The 22,132-nt window shown below is 57.1% G+C and overlaps 1 protein-coding gene and 1 non-coding gene across 27 annotated transcripts in view; both read left to right on the plus strand.

Annotated features, from left to right (window-relative positions):
- Positions 1–21,753, plus strand: part of NDRG4 (NDRG family member 4) — a 50,823-nt gene extending 29,070 nt beyond the window's left edge. For 4 of the 26 annotated variants that reach the window (XM_016929950.4, XM_016929953.3, XM_016929952.4 and 1 more), the window contains exons 3-16: positions 3,138–3,182; positions 11,963–12,068; positions 12,319–12,439; positions 12,524–12,586; positions 12,754–12,814; positions 14,534–14,620; positions 14,705–14,761; positions 15,060–15,163; positions 15,951–16,007; positions 16,091–16,142; positions 17,092–17,139; positions 17,284–17,319; positions 17,431–17,482; positions 19,552–21,753. In XM_016929950.4, coding sequence (XP_016785439.2) covers positions 3,138–3,182; positions 11,963–12,068; positions 12,319–12,439; positions 12,524–12,586; positions 12,754–12,814; positions 14,534–14,620; positions 14,705–14,761; positions 15,060–15,163; positions 15,951–16,007; positions 16,091–16,142; positions 17,092–17,139; positions 17,284–17,319; positions 17,431–17,482; positions 19,552–19,706 — 1,044 coding nt within the window. In that variant the 3' untranslated portion in view covers positions 19,707–21,753. Of the gene's footprint in view, positions 1–3,137; positions 3,183–8,221; positions 8,435–9,152; positions 9,243–11,870; positions 12,069–12,318; positions 12,440–12,523; positions 12,587–12,753; positions 12,815–14,533; positions 14,621–14,704; positions 14,762–15,059; positions 15,164–15,950; positions 16,008–16,090; positions 16,143–17,091; positions 17,140–17,283; positions 17,320–17,430; positions 17,483–18,774; positions 18,814–19,551 lie in introns of those variants that run through there. The other 22 variants (XM_024349860.3, XM_016929949.4, XM_016929946.3 and 19 more) reach the window with 13 other exon arrangements.
- On the plus strand, positions 5,082–5,188 carry LOC112205999 (U6 spliceosomal RNA). Its single transcript, XR_002940125.1, has one exon. It is a non-coding gene; the product is annotated as a U6 spliceosomal RNA (small nuclear RNA).
- Positions 21,754–22,132: the final 379 nt, after the last annotated feature.

Below are 22,132 nucleotides of genomic sequence, written 5' to 3' on the forward strand. Positions count from 1 at the left end.
CTAGAGTGCAGGGGTGTGACCATAACAGCCTCCTCCTTCAGGGAGGTTAGAGAGGGCTCAAGTGATCCTCCTACTTCAGCCTCCTGAGTAGCTGGGACTACAGACATGCACCACCATGCCTGTCTCATTTTTCTATTTTGTAGAGATATGGGATCTTGCTATGTTGCCCAGGCTGGTCTCGAACTCCTGGCCTCAGGCATTTCTCCCACCTCAGCCTCCCAAGTAGCTGGGATTACAATCGTGAGCCACTTCACCTGGCACCCTGTTCACTTTTTAAATGTTCTGCCATTTGCCAGGTGCAAATTCTTTCAGTCCAGTGGGAAGTGAGGATTTCCACACATCTACTCACAGCCTGCCCGCCCACTGCTGGAGCCTGGCTTTTGCCTTTGGAGACTCCAGTGCCTGGCCTGTCTGGGTTCCTCTGCTCCTGTGTCCCCATCCTGCCTCCCACACACCACTCCTCTGCCTCCCTCAGCTGGGCCCACGCTGCCACCTGTTCTCCTCCTCGTGCTCACCCTGTTCCCACGGGACTTCAGGGGCCTCTGCATGGGCTTCTGTCCTTCCTGCATTTTCTTGGCTTTTGAGTCCTTCCCCTCCCACACCCTTCATCTCCTGGGGCCCCCAGACCCAGAGAGCATACAGCACACCCTGCCATTATCTGCTCCACCGTGTGTGTGTGTGTGTGTGTGTGTGTGTTTGTGTGTGTGTATGAGAGAGAGAGACAGACAGACAGTCTCGCCCTGTCACCCAGTCTGGAGTGTAGTGCCACAGTCTTAGCTCACTGCAACCTGGACCTCCTGGGCTCAAGTGATCCTCTTGCCTCGGCCTTCCAAAGTGCAGGAATTGCAGGTGTGAGTGACCATGCCCGGCCTTCTTTTTTGTTAGCTTTTGCTTGTAACAAAACTGCCGCCTCTGTCCTTCTCTGATATAATTACCCTCTTAAGGTCCCGAGTATAGACATCTCCCCTTCCTTCTCCTCAGCCCGCTTGTGCAAGGTCTTTGAGTGAGAGATTCATTATCAGCCCCAGGCCCTTGTCCTCCCCCTCCAGCCCCATCCTTTCCCTCCTCTCCTCCCCTCCTCCCTGCAGAGCCTGGAGGAGAGCCACCACAGGCCTGGAACGAATCTGCAGAAGAAGCCCAAGTGGGTGTGGCCATTCTCTATGTGACAGTCGCAGGCAGCCCAAAGCCTGGCTTTCCCCTTTGGGCATGGGAACCCCTAGTGCCCTCTGATTTTTCTCCACCACCTGGCCTGCTGGAATGCAGGTGGCTGAACTCTTCCTTATTTTGGGAAAAATGGCGGAAATACTGGTTTCATTCTTCTCCTTTCCACTCCTGTAATTTGGGGTCATTTTCCTCCTTGTACTTACCTAGCTGACTGCTTCCCTCATCCTCCTGTGGCACCCTATTTCTCATGTGACTGTCTCAGTCATCCATGGTTTGTTTTTGTTTGTTTGTTTGTTTTTGAAACAGAGTCTCACTCTATCACCCAAGCTGGAGTGCAGTAGTGCAGTCTCAGCTCATTGCAACCTCTGCCTCCCAGGTTCAAGTGATTCTCCTGCCTCAGCCTCCCTAGCAGCTGGGATTACAGGCATGTGCCACCACACCCAGCTAATTTTTGTATTTTTAGTAGAGACACGGTTTTGACACGTTGGCCAGGCTGGTCTCGAACTCCTGGCCTCAGGTGATCTGCCCGCCTCAGCTTCCCAAAGTGCTGGGATTACAGGCATGAGCCACCATGCCTGGCCAATCCATGTATTTATTCCTTAGGAGGATCTGTAGCAGGCACAGTCCAGTGCTGGGATACAAAGGGCAGAACGATGGGCAACACTGAGCTTCTCCTCTAATCCTCACAACACTGAGGCTCGGAGGCTGAGTGAGCTGCCCGGGAGTTCACAGCCTCGCAGAGCGGGGCAGAGAGGTTTCTAGGCAGACGCAGGGGAAGGCAAGGCAGAACCTGTGAGTTCTCCTTTACCTGGACGTGTGCTGGTCCCTGATTAGTTTCCCTCACCAGGCCTGAAAGTGGCCCGAGTCTGAGCTGGCCAGCTGTCTTGTTGTACAGATGGAGAGACGGGGACCCAGAGTGGGTGAGTCGCACAGCCAGAGCCAGGCCCCCGCAGAGTGTCTGTGGGCCCCTCCGCCTCAGGGAGAGCCTGGCAACTCAGACGCGGGGTTCCAGCCCCCGCTCCTCCCCAGCCATCTGTGCAGCCTCGTAACCTGTGGGTGCATTTTGAGCCTCTCTCCCCTCATTGGTGAAGCCTGATTGTTCATCCAGATCTGTTTGTGTCTGGGGAGCCCCTTCCATGCCAGCATCATACTGAGAGCACAGCTAGATGTGGTCCCGCCCTCGTGGTGCCCGCGGTCCGGTGGGTAGAACAGGCACTAGCCAGACTCAAACGGTTCACTGTGTGAAATAAGCTCCAGTGATCTGAGGCACAAAGCGACCAGGTCTGGAGAGGTGGGAGCAGCTGCCACTGTAACTTTGTGTGGATTGGAAAAGTTCCCTCTTTCCCCCTCACTGTGTGGGCCTCAGCTTCCCCATCCCTACAAGTGGGCATCTTAGTCACGCCCAACTCTCCCCTTCCCTCCCTTTCTTCCCCCCTTGTGGCCTGATGGTCAGACCATGAAAAACATCTGTGGGAGCAGAAGGGCAAAGTGACCAACAGCAAGGATTTGCAGTGGGAGATTCCAGCACTTTCTCACCCTGTGACAGCCTCTCTGAGCCTCACCCTTGTGGCCTGTAAGATGGAATCCACACCTCCTTAATGAGGACGCTCACAGGCTCCTCCACCAAGTACTTGGTAGCCAATGCCTGGCACTTCGGTGAGCCCTTGGTCACTTTTGTTAACATTGAGACAGACTGGTGGGCTGGGTGCGGTGTTTCATGCCTGTAATCCCAGCGCTTTAGGAGGCCAAGACAGGAGGATCATTTGAACCCAGGAGTTGGAGGATACAGGGAGCTGTGATTGCACCACTGCACTCCAGCCTGGGTGATAGAGTGAGACCCTGTCTCTAAAAAAAAAAGAAAAGAAAAGAGAAAAAACAGACTAGGAGACAGAAATTGAGTCTGCTGAGGCCCCACGGGCTCCCCAGACCAGCCAGGGCCTAACTTGCCACCCCCTCTGTTTGCCTTCCCCTAGGAGAGCTCCGATGCCTTCCTCTTGGCTGCAGACACAGACTGGAAGGTAGGTCAAGGCTCAGACCCCCAAGATGTGGGACTGACAGCTGGCAGCCCCTCACCCCACCTGGCCAGGTCCCAGAGGAGGGTCACAGCCCTTCTGTGTGCCCCCTGCCTAACAGAGAGATGCTGGGGTGGGAGATGAACTGGCCCTGCTTCTGCGAGCAGCAGGGAAGAGACGGGGTCTCTAGGGGGAGTGAGGATGGAAAAGAGAGTGAGGGATGTTGTCATCTGAATCAGCATTTTCCTCCAGTGAAAGGCAGGTTGACTCTAAAATAGCTCCTGTTTCCATGACAGCTGTTGCCAGGACAACCCTGTCCTCCTTAGTTGATGCCAGGTTCTCCGTGAAAACTGAAAGCGCCCTTTGTTTTTATTCCTCCGGGTGATGATGTTGCTCACTCGGCCAGTCATTTCTCCCCTCTGAGTCCCACAGTGACCATTGATTTCCGGGTCTGGGAAAATGCCTGACAGCAGACACAAGGGAACCCTGCTGGGTTCTGGGGCCCCACTGGCCATCCCGACATGCTGAACCAATTCAGACCCTTCCTCCTGGTAAGGTGGAACCAGCTCCCGAGTCTCTGTCCTTGCCTGGGCCTGACCTGGTTTTGGGTCAGCCTCCAAGCCCCGTGACAGCACCAGCCAAGTGGTCTGGATGCAGGGGTGACACGGAGGTGGGGCTGCCCTTTGGCTCTTCCCCCAGTGGGAGCAACGCGAGGATCAGTGTGAGAATCTGGGCCTGTGTGCTGGTCCCTCGGTCACGCGCCACTTCAAGGACGAGAGGGGAGACTTCAGGGCAGCCAATGTACATGTGCTCAGATCCCCCGGGAATGCCATCTCCAAGCACAAAGGGCTCTGGAGCTGGAAGGAGAGGCTAGGGTTCCGGCAGTGGGGAGTGAATGGGAGCCCAGGAGGTGGGATGGGAGGGAAGTGGTCGGGAGCTGGCCCAGGCTGGTGGGAAGGGACAGCCGGAGATCAGGGCAGGCTCACCAGGGGATTTTCTTTGTCCTCCATGCTGCAAATGAGGATGAGCTATGCAGGCAAATGGGCCCTGGAGGAGGGGGTTGGCCAAGTAAAATCTCAGAGCAGCCAGCCGGTGCCTCAACACACTGGTCCCACAGTGTGGGAGGCCGACGCCAACAGTGCTGATGCCAGCCCCAGCACACAGGCCCACGGTGTGGGGGACAGGCAGAGGGGAATCCTGGAGTCGTGGAGGAGACCCTGCCATACCTCTGGGTTCCCAACTGCTGCTGCGAAGCTGCCTCTGCCCCCTGAGCCCTCTGAGCTGCAGCCCCGGAGTTGCGGGGCCCAGGGTGTGTGGGACCCCGGTTCTCAGGATCCTCTGCTTGGTAAAAGGCAGGTTGCATTAAAAGGCACCTTCCTGTCCACTCCTGTCACACCACATGGAGGCAGCATTTTTTTCGTTTTTTGTTTTAGAAAAGCAGCCACAAGAATGGATGGTTGTTATCTGGGCCAAGGCCTGGCAGGGATTTTATCTCCTGCTCACTATGGCAGGCGTTGTCACTGTCCCCTGCCTCCGTGGGGGCAGCCAGTGGGGGAGGTAGTGTAGCAGAGGGACTAACATGAGCCAGACAGACCTAGGTTCTGGCCCCGCCACTTCCAAGCATGTGACCTCCAGCCCAAGTCACTCCATTTGTCTACCGCATTTTCAGGGAGACAGGCAGCACGGACCTCCCGAGTGTTTCTAAGGTGATGGTGCCCATGGGCCCCTCATATGGACACTCAGCTGACCGTGACGAGTGGCCACCAGAGTGTGGAGTTGGCACCAAACTGCCTGGGTGTGGTTCCTGGCTCTGTGCCCACTAGCTGTGTGACGTTAGGCAGGTTACCAAACCTCCCTGTGCTTTATTTGCCTCATTTGTAAAGAGGGTATTAAGAGAGAAAATGAGTGCTCGCCCCAGCAGCACATATACCAAAATTGGAATGATACAGAGAAGATGAGCACGACCCCTGTACAAGAATGACCCACATATTCGTGAAGCCTTCCATACTTAAAAATATTTTCCAAAAAGAGGATAAAGGCTGGGTGTGGTGACTCATACCTGTAATCTCAGCACTTTCGGAGGCTGAGGCAGGTGGATCACTTGAGGTCAGGAGTTTCAGGCCAGCCTTGCCAATATAGTGAAACCCCATCTCTACTAAAAATACAATAATTAGCCAGGTGTGGTGGCAGGCGCTGGTAGTCCCAGCTACTTGGGAGGCTGAGGCAGGAGAATGGCTTGAACCTGGGAGGCGGAGGTTGCAGTGAGCAGAGATTGCACCATTGCACTCCAGCCTGGGCAACAGAGCAAGACCATGTCTCCAAAAAAAGAAGAAGAAAAAAAAAAGAGGGATAGAGAGAATGGGTAAAGCGCTCGAAGAAAGCCTGGCACATGGAGGACATTTGAACATAGTGTTTGCCACTCTTGATTCTGAGACCTCAGGCCCACCCAGAGTGCTGGGGTACTAGTAGCTGCCGCTGCTTACTAGCCAAGTGAGGAAATTACCTAACCTCTCCAACTCTCAGTTTCCTCATCCCTTCTCATAGGTCCATGAGGATTATATGTATTATCCTTGCAGCTGCCTGTGCAGTAGGCACTGCTGTTTCTCCCATTTACATACGGAGGCTCAGAGAGGTTGATTGACTTCCCCAGGGTCACACAGCAAAGAAGTGGCAGAGCTATGAGTGGCACCAGGGTTTGGCTGGCAAGACCTGGGTTTGGCTGGCAAGACCTGAGCCTGCCTTGTCTGGCCACTGTAACTGCACAACCACCAGAAAAAGGGCCAACAATTTGGAGAGGCACACAGGCTGCCTCATTTCTCCCCTGCCAGGACCTGGGCAGGGGTGGGGTCAGATCTAGAGTGATTTCTGCAGTTTTTTCTGATTCTCACAGCAGCTTGGTGAGAAAGGCACACAGTCCCTGCTTTATAATTAGAAGCCTGAGACACAGAGAGGTTAAAAAAAAAATCTTGCCCAAGGTCACCCGGCTGGTAGGGGGCCAGGAAGGACTTAAACCCACGTCTGTGGGTTTGCAGACAGCTGAGCAGTCATGGAGGCTGTGGCTTGGAGTGGGCAGTGTCGCAGGTCAGCTTGTCACCTGGGTCCAAAGGTGGGGAGAGGCCACTCAGGGGTCAGAGGTTGGAGTGGGCATAGGATTGGGTGGGGCCTTGGGGGACATGGGAGGGCATTGTGGGCAGAGGGCAGGGCTGTGCCTCAGTTTTCCAAGCCTCTTCCTGTGCCACAGTGCCTGCAGGAATGGGGAGCATGGCCAGGAGGTGACGGGCCAGGGGGACTCCCTATTCTACTTCCTGCTGCCCTGGGGAGCACAGGGCCTATCAGTCTTCCCTAGGCCTCCAGAGTAAGAGGTGAGAGATGGAATAGGTGCCCCCAGGCAGAGGACATGACCAGCAATAGTGTACATAGCAGGTGTCGACCAGGTCAGCAGGTACCCAGAGATGAAGAGATGACCACTTTCTCCAAGGGCAGCCAGTCAGCATGCAGGGCCATCAGCATGGGCTGGGGTGAGTGGCGTGTTCCTTCTTCAGCAAGACAGGGAGAGGAAGCCGGATAGGAGGCAGCTACTGACGTTGACATGCCCACCTCCTGTAGACCCACCCGGCCCTTGATCCTGGAGGCAACCAGTTTGGGGCTTGGCTCTCGGGTATCTGGGGAGAAGGACACTAGGGCTATCTCAGGCTCTGTGCCCTGACCCCACCCTTGCCCAGGCCCTGGCAGGAGAGAAATGGGGCAGTCTGTGTGCCTCTCCAAACTGTTGGCCCCTTTTCTGGCGGTTGTGCAGTTATCGTGGCCAGACAAGGCAGGGTCAGGTCTGGCCAGCCAAACCCTGATGCCACTCATAGGTCTGCCACTTCTTTGCTGTGTGACCTTGGGCAAGTCAGTCAACCTCTCTGAGCCTCCATATATAAATGGGAGAAACAGCAGTGCCTACTGCACAGGCAGTTGCAACGATAATACATATAATCTTCATGGATTTGGGAGCATAGGCATGCAGCAGCCCCCTTCTCTCTGTGGCTCCTGCTCTCCCAGCCTTGGGCCCCCTCCTCTGCTTCCCTCTCTGGCCTATTTCCTCTCCTCCTGTGCACTTCTTGGCCTTTCTTCTCTTCTGCTCACTCCACCTGCAGGCCTCGGGCGAGCTCGCCACCCAGATCCTTGCTGCCCAGGAGAACAGGGCACGGAGCCTGAGATAGACCTAGTGTTCTGCTCCCCAGAGACCCGAGAGCCAAGCCCCAAACTGGTTGCCTCTGGGAACGAGGGCCGGGTGGGTCTACAGGAGGTGGGCATGTCAATGTCAGCAAGCTGCCTCCTAGCCCCGCTTCCTCTCCCTGGTGGCCTGGAGCCCCTGGCAGCAGGGTGAGGGTGGGGAGGGCAGAGCTGGTGTGTGCCTGACCACACCCCTGGCCCTGCTATCTGCCCAGGGCCCCTGGCCCCCAAACTCCATTTTCAGCATGTGGGGAAACCCCCTGCATCTGCGTGGGCAAGGTGGGATTTTCATCCCTGGTGGGTGGAGAAGGAGCAGCCCCTTGAAGCAGGGTGATAACCCAAGTTGCCCCAGAAAGCAGCAGCTCCCCAGGCCTCCACAAGGTTAAGCGATGGAACCTTCCTAATGGGAAGGCTGGGCGTGGGGGTCTGGTCCCCAAGATGCTGGGCTTGGGGCCCTCTCGGGCCCTCCATACTCCCCAAGGTGTGGGTCAAGGGCTCTAGCTGTCTGGGCAGTGCCCATGCACCCTGCCCTGCCCCGCATCGGTAAGCTGTGCATGTCTGTGACGACCCTGTGTGTACCTGACATGGGTGAGTCTGTACGTGTGGTCTCGGCTTTTGTATTCTGAGGATCCCGTGTGAGCTGCAGCTGTTGGCGTGTGCCTATATGCTGGGGGCGGATGCAGGGGCTGGGGACCATCAAGGATGATGTGTGGCTGGGGTGGGAGGAGCAGTGACAGGGCTGGGGCAAGGAGGACTTCAGAAGCCAATTGGAGCCAGGCTTGTCTCCCAGCAGCCAATCTGGGAGCCGGGGCTCCTGGTAAGCGAGTGGCTGCTCAGAAACCCTGCGGGGAGGAGGGGCTAGCTAGGCTGGGCCAGGATCCCTGTATAAATGGCCCAGGAGCTGTGCCCCATCACAGAGCCGACCATCTCCCACTCGAGCTGCCCCCGCCCTCTGGACCCGAGTGACTCAGGCCTTTGTTTGTCCTTCCTGGTAGAGGCGGGTTCCCTCCCTCGGCAAGATGCCGGAGTGCTGGGATGGGGTGAGTGAGGGCGCTGCGGGCATCAAGGTGGGCCGGGAGGATGGTGCATCCTTATGACCCACCGCAGGGAGGAAGTGCCCCCCTCAACCCACATCTGGTGGCAGCCCGGCCTTCAAATAGCCTCACCCTGGGGTCACTGAGACACGGCCAGAGGGCTCCAGGTTCCCTGGTGATCCTGTTTGCAGGAGTGGCTGGGGGCAGCTGCTAGTCAGAGCCCATAGCAGGGGCTGGGGGGAGCGTGTGGTTGGGGGGTGGGTGACATATCTGCAGGAAATGGAACGTGGAAGGCACTGTCTGACTTGGCTGCATTGCCCGTGTGGACCCGGGCGCTAGTGCCTGCACGTCCCCCTGACCGTGTGCCCTCTGGTGTGCGCTTGGATGGTGTCTGCCTTGGTGATGCCTGGGGCCATCAGGCCAGGGGGCGGGGGTGTCCTTGGTGAGCCCCCGAGGCTGTGTGCCCAGTGTGCGTGCGGGGTCTGTGCGTGCAGGGGCTGCCGTCCCAGTGGGCGGCCGTCTAGCTTGTTTGGATGGCTGCGCCAGTGTGATGGGAAGGACAGGCAGCCTCTTCCTTAGGAGCCACCTCACAGTTCCCAGGGCTCTGCTGCGCCAGCCGGGCAGAGGCAAGGAGGTCTGGGCCACACAGGAATGACAGCCTTTCAGGCAGGGGTCCCTGCTGGGGAGGAACGAGGAGGGGTTGCCTGCCTGCCTTATTTTGTAGGTGGGGGAAGGCAACGCTGGAGCCGTGAAGCTGGCAGGGCTAGGGGACCCCAGGTGGAGCCCAGGGCACCTCCTCTCGCCGGGGCATCAGGTACCCCGGCCCCATTCTTCCTCAGGAGGGAGAGGCAGGGGCAGACTCACCCCCACCCCCGGGCCCCACACGCCTGCCCTGCCGGTTCCGCAGACGATAGGTCACCCCGCACGCACGGAGGTGACGACGTCAGCACCTGCCCGCCCATGCAGACCCTGTCCCCTGAATTATTGATGCGGCTGACAGGCCGAACCACAGCACCACCAGCACCAACTCCCACACCGGTGCAAAGCCCGGCTCAAAGCCCCACTCCCCTCCAGTGCTCAAGGTCACAGGCGAGGGGAGACGGACCGACCGAGAGGAGCCACCACAGCCCCCTCCCCTGCTGCCGCAGTGCTTCCCGCCTGCGCCTACTTGGAGGCGGGGCCGGCTCTGACGTCACCCAGAGCCAATGGGAGTGCTCGTACCTGAGGGTTGGGGGCCTCAGAGTGCACCGCGCTGTGGCCCTTGTGGGGCTGCCCTTGCGCAGCGCTCCAAGGGACGGGGATGTTTGGCTTCGATCAGGCTGAACTGAGTCCTGAGCTCTCCGCAGAGGGTCAGAGAAGGCGTTAGGGAGGTTCGCAGCAGGGTTCAGCGAAGGTCACTGGACTTCGTAGGACAGGTAGCCCGGTGACGCCCAGGCCCAGCCCCAGCCCTTCCCATCCTGGGAGATGAGCCCTAGTAGAGCCTGATCACGTCACCTCAGGGGGATGGGGACAGGGGCGGCCACACCAGGGCTGGGAGAAGACAGTGGGGCCTCCTCAGCAGCAGAGAGCAGACACCCCTCACACCCCTCAGGCGGACCCGCACGCTGCGGGTCTGGGTTTGGAAGGCACCGCCCTGGGCTCTCGACGTCTGACCCCAGGAGGATAACTGTCCTTTATGCAGCAGGAGGCGCATTGCAGTTCTTTTGCAGCCCCACCCTCCAGAGCTGAGAGAACTCACAGGTGGCTGTGAAAGGGCTGCCTGGTCAGGAGCTCCCTCGGGTGGAACCTGATCTCCTGTGAACATGCAGCCTTCAGTGCACCGCCCTGGCCCCTGAGACTGGCACCTGGCAGGGCCTGCCCTCCCTACTCTGGGATTGACCTTGGGCAAGTCATTCCCCTTTCCCAGCCTCAATTTCCTCCTCTATGGCTTGGGTCTATGTGGGAAGTAAATGAGAAAAGTGTGGGTCAGTGGTCAGTGACGGGGAAGTGTTCCTGGATTTGATGGGCCCCGAGAAAGGATAGGCCTGGGATGGGAGGGGCTGTGTGGTCTGTCCCCTCTCAGCCCTGGTGTGGCCTCCTCATCCCCTGGGTGGTGCAATCAGCCGCATGGCTCACCCTAAGGCTCATTACCTGGGCTCTCCTGGAGGACAACAGGGAAATAAAAAGGGCCTGCAAGTCAAAGAGTGTTCTCCAGGGTAGAGCCTTTGGCCACCAGGTTGGTGCCAGCTTGTCACTCCACACTGGAGACACAGGCCTGGACAGTGGTCCTCTGAGACCAGACCCACTAATGCTGGCCCCTGAGCAGCTGTCTTCTGCTGTCTAAATCTCCTTTCCCATTTGGAGGCAGGAACTCAGGTTCTTTCTAAACCAAAGTGTCCTCACCTGCAAAACAGGGACTAGGGTTCCTGTCTCTTGGGTAACATGCAGGAAGCCTGGCACACAGTAGGTGCTCAGTCACTTGATGTTTCTTTCATGTCCTTGACCCCAGCCCCACCTCCAACTCACTGGGCCACTCACGTGGTTCCCAGGGCTCACAATGATGCAGAGAGGATCGGTTTATTTGGCTCAGATGGCCCCTCTTGAAGTTTGCCCATCCGAGTGGCTAAGAATGCCCAGTTTGCAAAGGAACAGCGAGAAGGCCATTCTCCCAAGGCTCAGGGATGCCCTAGCATAATAGGCCCCTTTCTGGGGCTTTCTCCAAGTGCTAAATGCTCCACAAACATTGGCTTGTCTAGTTCCCGCAAAGTCCCTGTGAGGTGGTTCTGGATGGAGAGGCTGAGGCACAGCAGAGAAGTAACATGACATGCTCAGTCACAAGGAAGGGGTAGAACCAGGTCTTCCTGAGGAAGTAATGACCTTGAGCAGCAAAACCAAAGGTGTGAACTCAAGAGGATCCCAGAGCAGGCTCTGCAGAAGGCCTCTAGAGGGGATGGGGAGGGGGGTCTGACCCGGGCCTGCCTGAAGGGAGCCCTTGGGGATGCTGGGCTCACACAGAAGGGCGTTCAAGGTGGAAGGAACCACATGCGCAAGAGCCTTAGAGTGGGAGCCAGGGGCAGTGCGGGGGTCGGGGCTAGGCTTGGCTGGCACGGGGTGTTTTCTGAGGATTCCAGGCAGGACCACTGAGGCCGTTCCCCTGCAGCAGCAGGAAGTGCCTGAGAGTTCTGAGTGTGAGAGGGACTTGGGCTGGGGAGGCAGAGCTGTCCAGGAGGGGCTGCTGCAAGATGGAGAAAAACAGCCTCCCTGGACCCTCAAGGGCGGAGGACAGTGACAGCACAAACCAGTGGCTGGTTTGCAGAGAGGACCAGACCTTCCCCATGCAGATCAGTTCACGTTGTCTCTGTACTGAACAGCCCTGAGAAGGGGTGTTCCATCCATTCAGTCCTCTCTGGGGGCTTCTTGGGGTGATGAGAACAGGATGCCCCAAGTAGGGGCTCTACCACAGGCCTAACAGGTACCAGGCTGCGTCACCTCATTCCCCAGAGGAGCCAAGAGCGGAGGCTGCCCAGAGTGTCCAGCACGGTCTCTCCCCTTCAGGAACATGACATCGAGACACCCTACGGCCTTCTGCATGTAGTGATCCGGGGCTCCCCCAAGGGGAACCGCCCAGCCATCCTCACCTACCATGATGTGGGCCTCAACCGTAAGTGCAGCCCAGCCTCAGTCAGCCCTCCTCTGCCTCCAATCAGCCAGAGCGGTGAGGCCCCCCACCCTCCCCACAGGGCCCTGTCAACCCCACTCACACTTACCTCTGTTGCCTTCGCCCTCCGGGCCTCCATTTCCCCGATGGACCCAAGGCTGACACTTCTGCCTTGCCTGCCCTCTGGGGGCCCGGCCTTCCTTCCAGTCCCCCGGCCCCTCTGCTCAGCCATAGTGGAAGTGTGTCTTTGCAGACAAACTATGCTTCAACACCTTCTTCAACTTCGAGGACATGCAGGAGATCACCAAGCACTTTGTGGTGTGTCACGTGGATGCCCCTGGACAACAGGTGGGGGCGTCGCAGTTTCCTCAGGGGTAGGTACCCTGAGCTCCCTCTGCCTGTCTCCAGCTCTGCACCTGAGGCCACACCTGGGCCCTGACCTCCTGCTCTGCCTGCAGGTACCAGTTCCCCTCCATGGAGCAGCTGGCTGCCATGCTCCCCAGCGTGGTGCAGCATTTCGGGTGAGTCCCCGCACAGCCCCTGCGCTAGGGCCCAGGGGTGCCTACCCCAACTGCAGAGCCACCTGGCTCCAGCTGAGGGCTTCAGGTTATGGGCAGGGCCTGCTCTGGATGACATGTATGGGAAATGGCACCCCTAGCCCTAGAGTGACCAGCCTGCTCTGCACCAGGTTCAAGTATGTGATTGGCATCGGAGTGGGCGCCGGAGCCTATGTGCTGGCCAAGTTTGCAGTGAGTCTCCCCATGCCCCCATTACCCCAAACACCAGGGCAAGCCAGGGATGTCCCAGTGGTGGGGACTGGGGGGAACCCTTCAGCCTTGAGGAACTGTCCCTGCTCTTGCTTCTCCTCCTCCCACCTCCTCTTTATGTAGAAAACCTCTTTTTTCTTTTTTCCTCCAGGGAAATTAACTTTTTTAAAAAAGAGGTTCCTTTCTCCATATAGTTTTCTCAAGAGACTAGAAACTATAACTTGCTTAAACTATTATCCAAAGCCAGAATTTCTAGTAGCAACAAAGTATACAACTAACTGCTCTAGCCACTAAATAAGGATCGTCCTTCACTAATTGCCATGGCATTTCAACATGAATAATTTTTTTAGCAAAAAATTGTATTATGGTTGGGAGGTTTAAAGAAGGCACATTTCAAAAACATCATTGTCAGTGGCTCACACCTGTAATCCCAGCACTTTGGGAGGCCAAGGTGGGCAGATCACGAGGTCAGGAGATCAAGACCATCCTGGCTAACACGGTGAAACCCAGTCTCTACTAAAAATACAAAAAATTAGCCGGGCGTAGTGGCGGGCGCCTGTAGTCCCAGCTACTCGGGAGGCTGAGGCAGGAGAATGGCGTGAACCCGGGAAGCAGAGCTTGCAGTGAGCTGAGATCGCGCCACTGCACTCCAGCCTGGGCAACAGAGCGAGACTCTGTCTCAAAAAAATAAAAAAAATCATTGTTGGGTAGGAATTCACAAGCTTTTCATCTCTAAAAACAAGCAAAAAAAAAAAAAAACCCAAAAAACTAATTTTTCACGATCGAAGACATTTACTACTTCAAAAGAAATGACCAAGAATTTTCAACTCCAGTTGCAATGTCAGCACTTAATCATTTTGTTAACTGGAGGCCATTCCCTGCCACCCTAGACAAGCTTGATGTGGTTATGCTGTTTTTCTTTAAGCACAGTCTAACAGTTGAAAAGAAAATACCTCTTTTGCAATGCCTACGGCAAAACAGACTTTGAAAAGGTTGTTTTTTTCTTAATTTATATCATGAGGGCTTCATTTTCTTTTTTTTTTTTTTTTTTTTTTTTTTTTTGAGATGGAGTCTTGCTCTGTCGTCCAGGCTGGAGTGCAGTGGCATGATCTCGGCTCACTGCAACCTCCACCTCCCTGGTTCAAGCAATTCTCCTGCCTCAGCCTCCTAAGTAGCTGAGACTACAGGTGCATGCCACCACGCCTGGCTAATTTTTGTATTTTTATTAGAGACAGGGCTTCACCATGTTGGCTAGGCTGGTCTCGTATGCCTGACCTCAGGTGATCAGCCCGCCTTGGCCTCCCAAACTGCTGGGATTACAGGCGTGAGCCACGGCGCCTGGCCAGGGCTTCATTCTCTATAAAAGCAAAAAAACAACATGCTTAAGATTTTAAGATGTTTAATACTCAATTTTGCACTTCAAAAATATATTAAGAGCTGATTCTGTTGAAAGAGCGTGTGTGTGTGTGTGTGTGTGTGTGTGTAGGGGTGGAAACAATGATAGAGATTCTAAATAAATCCAAGAACTGTGAAGGGTTCAGTGAGAGGAGGACAGGCAGGGGCATCTGGACATGGGTGTGCATGCACAGACCCGGTTGTAGCCGGGTGGCTGATCAGCAGCACCTTGAAGACTTTACAGAGCGTTTCTGCCATCTGCACCCATCCTGGCCCCGCCCAGCCCTGTTTCCCCTCTTACTGCAGCTCATCTTCCCCGACCTGGTGGAGGGGCTGGTGCTGGTGAACATCGACCCCAATGGCAAAGGCTGGATAGACTGGGCTGCCACCAAGGTGTGTGTGGTGACCGGGGGTGGGGTGGGTGTACCTAGGGTGGGGTGAGGGGCGGCACTCACGCTGGCGCCCTGCTCCCTGCAGCTCTCCGGCCTAACTAGCACTTTACCCGACACAGTGCTCTCCCACCTCTTCAGCCAGGTAAGGGGGGAACTTCTGCAGATCTGGGGTGATCTGAGATTTGCCCCTCCCAGCTGGCTCGGTAGGAGGCAGGCGGGTGTATTTGGCATCTGACCTGGCTCACTCCAGATGCTAAGCTATCTGAAAGACAGACATCCCCTCCCAAGGCCCCACCTCCTACCTGCCCCCACCCTGTCTCCCCTGCCTGCTGAGTGGGGCAAGGGCCACTCTGGCAGTGACATCTGCCAGCCCCCTCTAAGCCTGCGTCCCTCTGTCTGTCTGCCCCTCTGCATGCCTCCATCCATCCCCCTGGGCCTAGGAGGAGCTGGTGAACAACACAGAGTTGGTGCAGAGCTACCGGCAGCAGATTGGGAACGTGGTGAACCAGGCCAACCTGCAGCTCTTCTGGAACATGTACAACAGGTGCGGGTGGGATCAGCAGCCCTGGGACCCAGCACACCCCAGTGGGGGCCCTTGCACACTGCCCCCTGAGGGAGGCAGGCAGACAACACCCTTGCCCTGGTTTGTAGATGGGCACGATACTGGGCCTCAAAGGAGGTCATTTCCTGCACAAGGTCACACCCTGTGAGGGGCAGAGGGGAACAGGGTTTCAGACTCCGGGCCTTGGGCTCTTCCACTTTTCCTCCTCCCCTGGGGGCTTCCTGCGTGGGAATGTTGGGGGTGTTAGTGACATCCCTGACTCCAGTAACCCAGCCTTGATGTTGACGTCTGCAAAATGAGGAAGAGGTCGGATGAGCCTGTGGTTTTCAAGCTATGCTCCTTGGAGCCCCCTTTAGGGGCTGCCCTGCCCTGCAGGAAGGTGGCCAGGCCCCCTCACTCACGTGCCCTCCTTCTCATTCTTCTACAAATATTAAGCACCTGCTGTGTGCATGGTGCTAAGAAAACAATAGAGAATAGAGAGACCCAGGGCCTGCCATCCCATATGGTCCAGGAGACAGGCCAGTAGCAGAAACTCCCACAGCACAGGTGGCGGTGCGCATGGCTCTGAGGGGGATAGAGAGCAAAATTTGAGAGCCCACCTGGTATGTGCTAGGGAGTCCAAAAAGCCTGCACAGGGAGCCTCCAGTTCATTTACGCAGAGCAGGTCCACACCTCCCTGCTTTACCAATTGGCAGTGTTGGGCTTGGGATGCCCCTCATCCTGTCCTGGGGTGCCCACCTCTGCCTCTGCCCCTCCCCCTGCCCCACAGCCGCAGAGACCTGGACATTAACCGGCCTGGAACGGTGCCCAATGCCAAGACGCTCCGGTGAGTGGCCCCTGGCCCTCTGGCCTGCCCTGGCCTTTGCCCCCATGACCCAGCCAGACAGCCCTTTTCCTCTGTATCTGCAGCTGCCCTGTGATGCTGGTGGTTGGGGATAATGCACCCGCTGAGGACGGGGTGGTGAGTGAGGGGCTGTGGGCTCACTGGGGGTGGGAGGTAGGGGTGAGGGGCTCACTGGCCCCTGCCCAGCAGGGACAATTCTTGATCCAGCCCAGGGGAGCCTCCAGGGCCAGCAGTGGACGGTGGGCTTCTTGTCCACTTTCCCACAGTCTTGCCAAGCCTCACATCTGGCATAGCCCCCATCCTTCTGGCTGGGGAGGCCTGGAAATGGGGAGAGCTGGGGCCAGGGCTGGGCCATCAGAAGGTACCCTCTTCCCTCCCCAGCAGCACAGCCCCAACTTGGTCCCTACCCACCTCAGGCCCAGGGCGTACGATCTTTTTTCTAAAATGTGATCAAGCCATTATAAATCATTAACGCATACAGCAGCACAGTCTCCCTTTTCCCGTCACCTGCAGCGGTTATGTTTGGGGGCCGTGTGTCACCTCTCCTGCTGGAACTCTGGGAGCAGGTGGCCTGAGGCTGGGATGCCCCATCAGCACAGAGCTGCTGGGAAGCTGCAGGGTCCAGAAGTGCCCAGAGCAGCCCCATGCGCCCTGAAAATACCAGGCTTTCCCATGCCCACTGGGAGGTCCTGGAAGAGCAGGGTGGTGGGCTGTGCCAGCCCCCTCCACCCAGTCTCTCTCAGACCCTCGGCACCCCTCACCTCACTGCCGAGGGCACTGGGGCTTTCCCAGGCCAGTCCCACCACGGCAGCCCAGCCCTCGCCTGACTCCCACTCCTAGCAGTTGTGAGTGGGCTCCAAGGGTCCCAGGCTGTTAAACTGGTCTCCAAGAACATGGGGAGCCCTGGGAGAAGAAAGCCTGGGAGGAGCAGCCTGTCACAGGTGCTGGGCCTCCCTCTGCCTCCCTGCACCCCCTCTCCTCCCCGAGCTTGGGGCATCAAACCTGCCTTGGCAATGGGGGTGGGGAGGGGCAGGGGCTGTTGCTGAAGCTGGCTCCTTGTCCTCAGGTGGAGTGCAACTCCAAACTGGACCCGACCACTACGACCTTCCTGAAGGTGAGGCTTTCTTCCCCAGCCCTGGGCCAGCTTCCCTAGCATGGGCCCAACCTCAGGGAGGTGTTTTCCTGGGGTCCCAGCCAGGGTGGGAGCTTGTCCTGGAGTGAGGGCCCTGCTCAGGTCACCCCACTCTCTCCCTTGCAGATGGCAGACTCTGGAGGGCTGCCCCAGGTCACACAGGTGAGACTTTTGGCCCTCCTGCCCTTACATCTATGGGGAGGGGAAAGCCTCTACCCTACCTGCTAATCCTAGGCAGCCAATGAAAGCATGTGCTTGTCCTGCCCTCCGCAGCCAGGGAAGCTGACTGAAGCCTTCAAATACTTCCTGCAAGGCATGGGCTACAGTGAGTACATTTCCACCCCCCCCCACACACCACCTAGAGACCGGTGGGCAGGCAGTGCTGAGGTTGGGGCTCCTGTTTGCAGGGCTGGCACGTGGTGTCAGGTGGTAGTAGGGAGCCCATAAGCATAGGAGTTTTGTGTGACCTGGGCCCCGGATGCTGGGCCCCACAGATGCCACCTGAGTTGCAAGTTGGCCATCCCAGGCTGTGCCCAACTCCCCTTTGCCCTTAGGGAGGACTTGGCGCACTGTTCTGATGGCAGTGCTGGGCCTACTGGGGGAAGGGACTCTTCCTTCCGTCCTGGGGGTCCAGGGCCAGGGGCCGTGTCCTGCCAGGGAAGCCTGTCTGGGGGTGAGGCACACTCCCCTCACCTGCCCCAGGGCTTGGCGTCAGAGCTGGGTCTATGGCACCTGAGAAGGCCTTTTGAAACAACTCATGGCTGCACCCAGGGGCATCATAGGAGTGGGCTTGGAGTCTGGGGCCAGGGAAGGCAATTGGGGCCGCCTGGCATTCAGAGAGCTGAAAGCAGCTGAACCTGGCTTGGCAGATCTGAAAATCTGGGTCTGGGGTGGAACCAGGTACACACACACAGACACACACGCACGCACACAACACACCCCTTGTGTGTCTCCTTGACTTCCGCCTTTCCTCCAAGACATACCTGTTCCTCCAGGTCCCCACTGCCAGGAGGCAAACTTCCTCTTCTCAGTTTGTTTTTTGTTCCCCTCCAGACTTCAGCCTCTGGAGCTATCTCCAGGGCAAACAGGAGGGCTGCCTGTGGGAAGGCTGGGGAGGACACCCAGGAATAGAATGCTCTCTGGAGCAGGGCAGAGCCCTAGGGCCCACAGGGAGGCTCCACAGGAGCACAGAGTCTGGAATCAGGACACAGCAAGCATTTGCGAGGTGAACGGAAGAACATTGTCAGGCGCTGAGACGCGTTCTCAGGGTCCTGGGGAGAAACTCCACCAGGCAGCCCCAAGCTGGGAAGGGCACAGAGCGGGCAGACCTCCCCCATTCTGTATGCAGGAGACTGAGGCCTAGCAGAATGGTGAGGGGATAAGCACCCCACCTGTCAGGGCTTCCTTGGGCCAGAGATCCTTCTGGGGGCCACTGCTGGGTGGGCAGGCAGGAGTGGGCTTCCAGAAGCCTCTGGCCCTGCCCCCAGCCTCTCTGTGCCTGTCCTTTGTCCCATCTCTCTGGCTCATCTCAATGCCCTTGACTCAGCGGACCACGCTCTTCACTGTGTTGTGTCTCCCCCATCCCCGCCCCCTCTCCGGCTCTGTCTTCTCTCTTAGTTGCGTACTTGAAGGACCGAAGGCTGAGTGGAGGAGCAGGTAGCCCCACAGCCCTTCCCCTGATGCATGGACGCCCAGCCTCCTCCTCCCCCGCTCCTTTCTCTGCGCAGTGTGCTGCAGCCAGGCCGCATCTTGCTGTGGTTTGGAACCTTCTTTTGTCCTGTTCAACTCAGAAACCCCACAGATTCTTGCTTTTCTGCAGACTTGGCCTCTAGGTTGGCTGGGTTGCAGAGCAGTCTTGCTTCTAGGTTGTCATGAGCTGCGTGGCTTCCAGAGCTCTGGGGATAGGAAACAGACCCTCCTTAGAGGTAGAGCCCAGGCCTGGCCCTGCCTGAGCCACAGAGGTGGCCAGGAGCGTTCCGGAGGGTAGAATTTGCTGCCCGCAAGTCTTGCTTGTGAAACTCTGAATTAGGGAATTAGGGCACAGTCTGAATTGAGGGCAGTATGCGACCACTGCTCCGCGTCCTCCTTTACAGAAACAGTCCTACTTCTCCACTGGCATCCTCTTGAGGGAGGCACAGCTGGAAACCCAGCACCTCCCTGCACCAGCTCAGGGCTGCCTGGTCAGCTGCTGGCCGCAGCCCCCTAGGCCCACTCACTGTCGCCGGCCCTGCATGCCCCCGGCCCGACAGCTGTCGCCAGCCTCCTGACTCAGGAGGAGCCCTTTGTGCCTTCGAGGAACGGTTCGCTAGCCGCTTTGCTTGCAGCCTACTTTTCCCACCAGAGGCACCTGGCCCTGCCCGCCAGTCCTCAGGCCCATCCTGTCTCTGTCCACAGTGCCCTCAGCCAGCATGACCCGCCTGGCGCGCTCCCGCACTGCATCCCTCACCAGTGCCAGCTCGGTGGATGGCAGCCGCCCACAGGCCTGCACCCACTCGGAGAGCAGCGAGGGGCTGGGCCAGGTCAACCACACCATGGAGGTGTCCTGTTGAAGCCCTTGATCCCGCTGACGACGCCCACGTCGAGGCCCCACCACCATCCTTGCGCCGGCTCATGTTCCCTTTAGTTTATTTTTGTGAGGGCAAAGGGGAGGAAATGGGGATCTGTTTGAAAAAAATGAGGGGATCTTAGATGCTGCAGCAGAACAGTCTCCAGGTGTTTTAAGGGGCTCAGTCCTCCTCATCCCATCTCACTCTCCGTGGTAACTTAGCCAACTTGACCCCTCTCATCCCACTCCCGGCAGCCCAGGCACAGAAGGGCAGGGCCATAGGGAGGGAGATTCGCTACGGATCCAGGCCATTCCTGGGTGAGCCCTTGGGCAGGCATGTTTGGAGATGAGAGAGGCTTCGAGAGGGTGGGTGCTGGGCCACAGGGGTGCAGGGCCAGTTCAGGCACTGGCGTGGGAGCCCTGGGAGACCCCTTCCCCCACCCTCCACCAAGCACACCTGTTTCTGTCTCATAGCACATGTGACAATCATCTGGACAACAGCCACAAGGGGGCGCTCGGACCAGGCAGCCACTTTCCTGGTGCTCTCTGGGCCCAGCTGGTGCTGTAGGGCCACGCAGGCAGGGGCGTCAAGGGGTTTCTCTGCCCAAGGAAGACAGAACATGGAGAACCGTCAGGGCAGGAACCCCACAGACTGTCCCTTCCAGCCCACACTCTGCCACCTCCTGGCCCTGTCCCAATTCTGAGCCAAGGCCTCCCCGAGGCAGAAGTTGCCTGGTCCTCTGTCCCCACAGTGACCTGGCTGGGGGTGAGGGAGAAGGAGGAGAGAGCCCATGTGTGGTGTGTGTGCCCCTGAGAACTTCATGGTGACTGCCTTTGGGAGCCCGCAGGTGGCCAGAGGCAGGGGTAGCTGAGTTCCTGGAGACCCCTTTTTTGCCCCCAGGTTCCCCAGAGGGCAACGCCATCAGTAGCAGTGTGGTGTTTCAGGCAGAGCTCTGGCCAGGCTGTGCCAGTGTGTCCCGGAAGCATCACTAAGGAAGAGAGAGTTTATTTAGTCAACTGGCCCAAGGCAGCGAGGCTTCTACAGTCCCACACCCCATAGCCGCCTGGGCTGGGGCTTACTGGGGGCTGAAGGTTCTGGACATGAACAAGGGTCAGGTAGAAGAGAAAGGCTTCCCCTACACCCCAGCCTCCTGCTGTCCCCTGAAGCCCAGGACTGCGTTGTATGCTTTCCATCCACTCACCTTACCCCATAGCATCTTGCGGCCCAGAAACCAGAGCCATTTGTCTCAGACCCTAAATCAATAATCACAAACCCCAAAACGGGAGAGAGCAGTGAAAACATGCAGGGCTGTGGACGGGGGAAGGGTTGTGGCGGGTGTTCTGAGGTTGAGAGGACACCTATATGCGTATTTCCTCTACACACATCACCCCCCCCTTCTATAATCTTAAGCCATGACTAGCCTGGTGGCGTGTTAGTTTCTGCCCAGTTCTACCCCCTCATGTGCTTCTTCTGAATACTGAATGTGATTGTTTGAAAGCTGGTAGAATTCATCCCTCTTACTGTAGATAGCACTGCAAATCTTGGAATTTTGTTTTTTGCTGTTTCCAGATGTATCTATAAATATCTATACATTATATATATGTGTGTGTGTGTGTGTGTGTGTGTGTACATCAGGTCCTCCCATGTGTGGTGTTCTTCTGGAGGTTGTCTCTTTGGTCAAGGTGAACTTTTAATGTTTATTATTTTCTTCTCCACACAAAGTAAAGAGCCTAATTTTGTGTATTCTGGTGGCTGCTGTCATGAGATGATAAAATGTAAAACAAAACTCTAGTCAACGTAGAAAGAGTTAACTGTGCTGAAAAACTAATAAAGAACCTAAGAAGAATTCCAGTGTGGTGATGCCATGCCCATCATGGGAGGCTTTTGGAGAAAGAGAATGTTTGGGCAGGGGCTGCTGGTGCTGCTTGGGTTTTGGGTTGAGGGTGCTAGGAGAGGATGGTCTCCACCCATCTTTCTATTTCCAGTACACGTCACATTATTTTACCAGTGAGATGAGAATGTCACAAACATTAAAAGCCTTATGTGCTCATTTCTGCTTATGTGCTCATTTCTCCCCTGACTCTGTGACAAAATACAGCTCTCCTCAGCCAGGCACGGTGGCTCAAGCCTGTAATCTCAGCACTTTGGGAGGCTGAGGCGGGCAGATCACTTGAGGCCAGCAGTTCGAGACCAGCCTGGGCAACATGGTGAAACCCCGTCTCTCTCTACTAAAAATACAAAAATTAGCTGAGCATGGTGGTGCGTGCCTGTAATACCAGCTACTCGGGAGGCTGAGGCAGGAGAATCGCTTGAACCCAGGAGGCAGAGGTGGTAGTGAGCGGAGATCGTGCCACTGCACTCCAGCCTGGGTGACAGAGCAAGACTCTGTCTCAAAATAAAACAAAAAAACAAAATACAGCTCTCCAGAA

Source organism: Pan troglodytes, chromosome 18, assembly GCF_028858775.2.
Source record: "Pan troglodytes isolate AG18354 chromosome 18, NHGRI_mPanTro3-v2.0_pri, whole genome shotgun sequence".
In the NCBI taxonomy this organism is placed as follows: Eukaryota; Metazoa; Chordata; class Mammalia; order Primates; family Hominidae; genus Pan; species Pan troglodytes.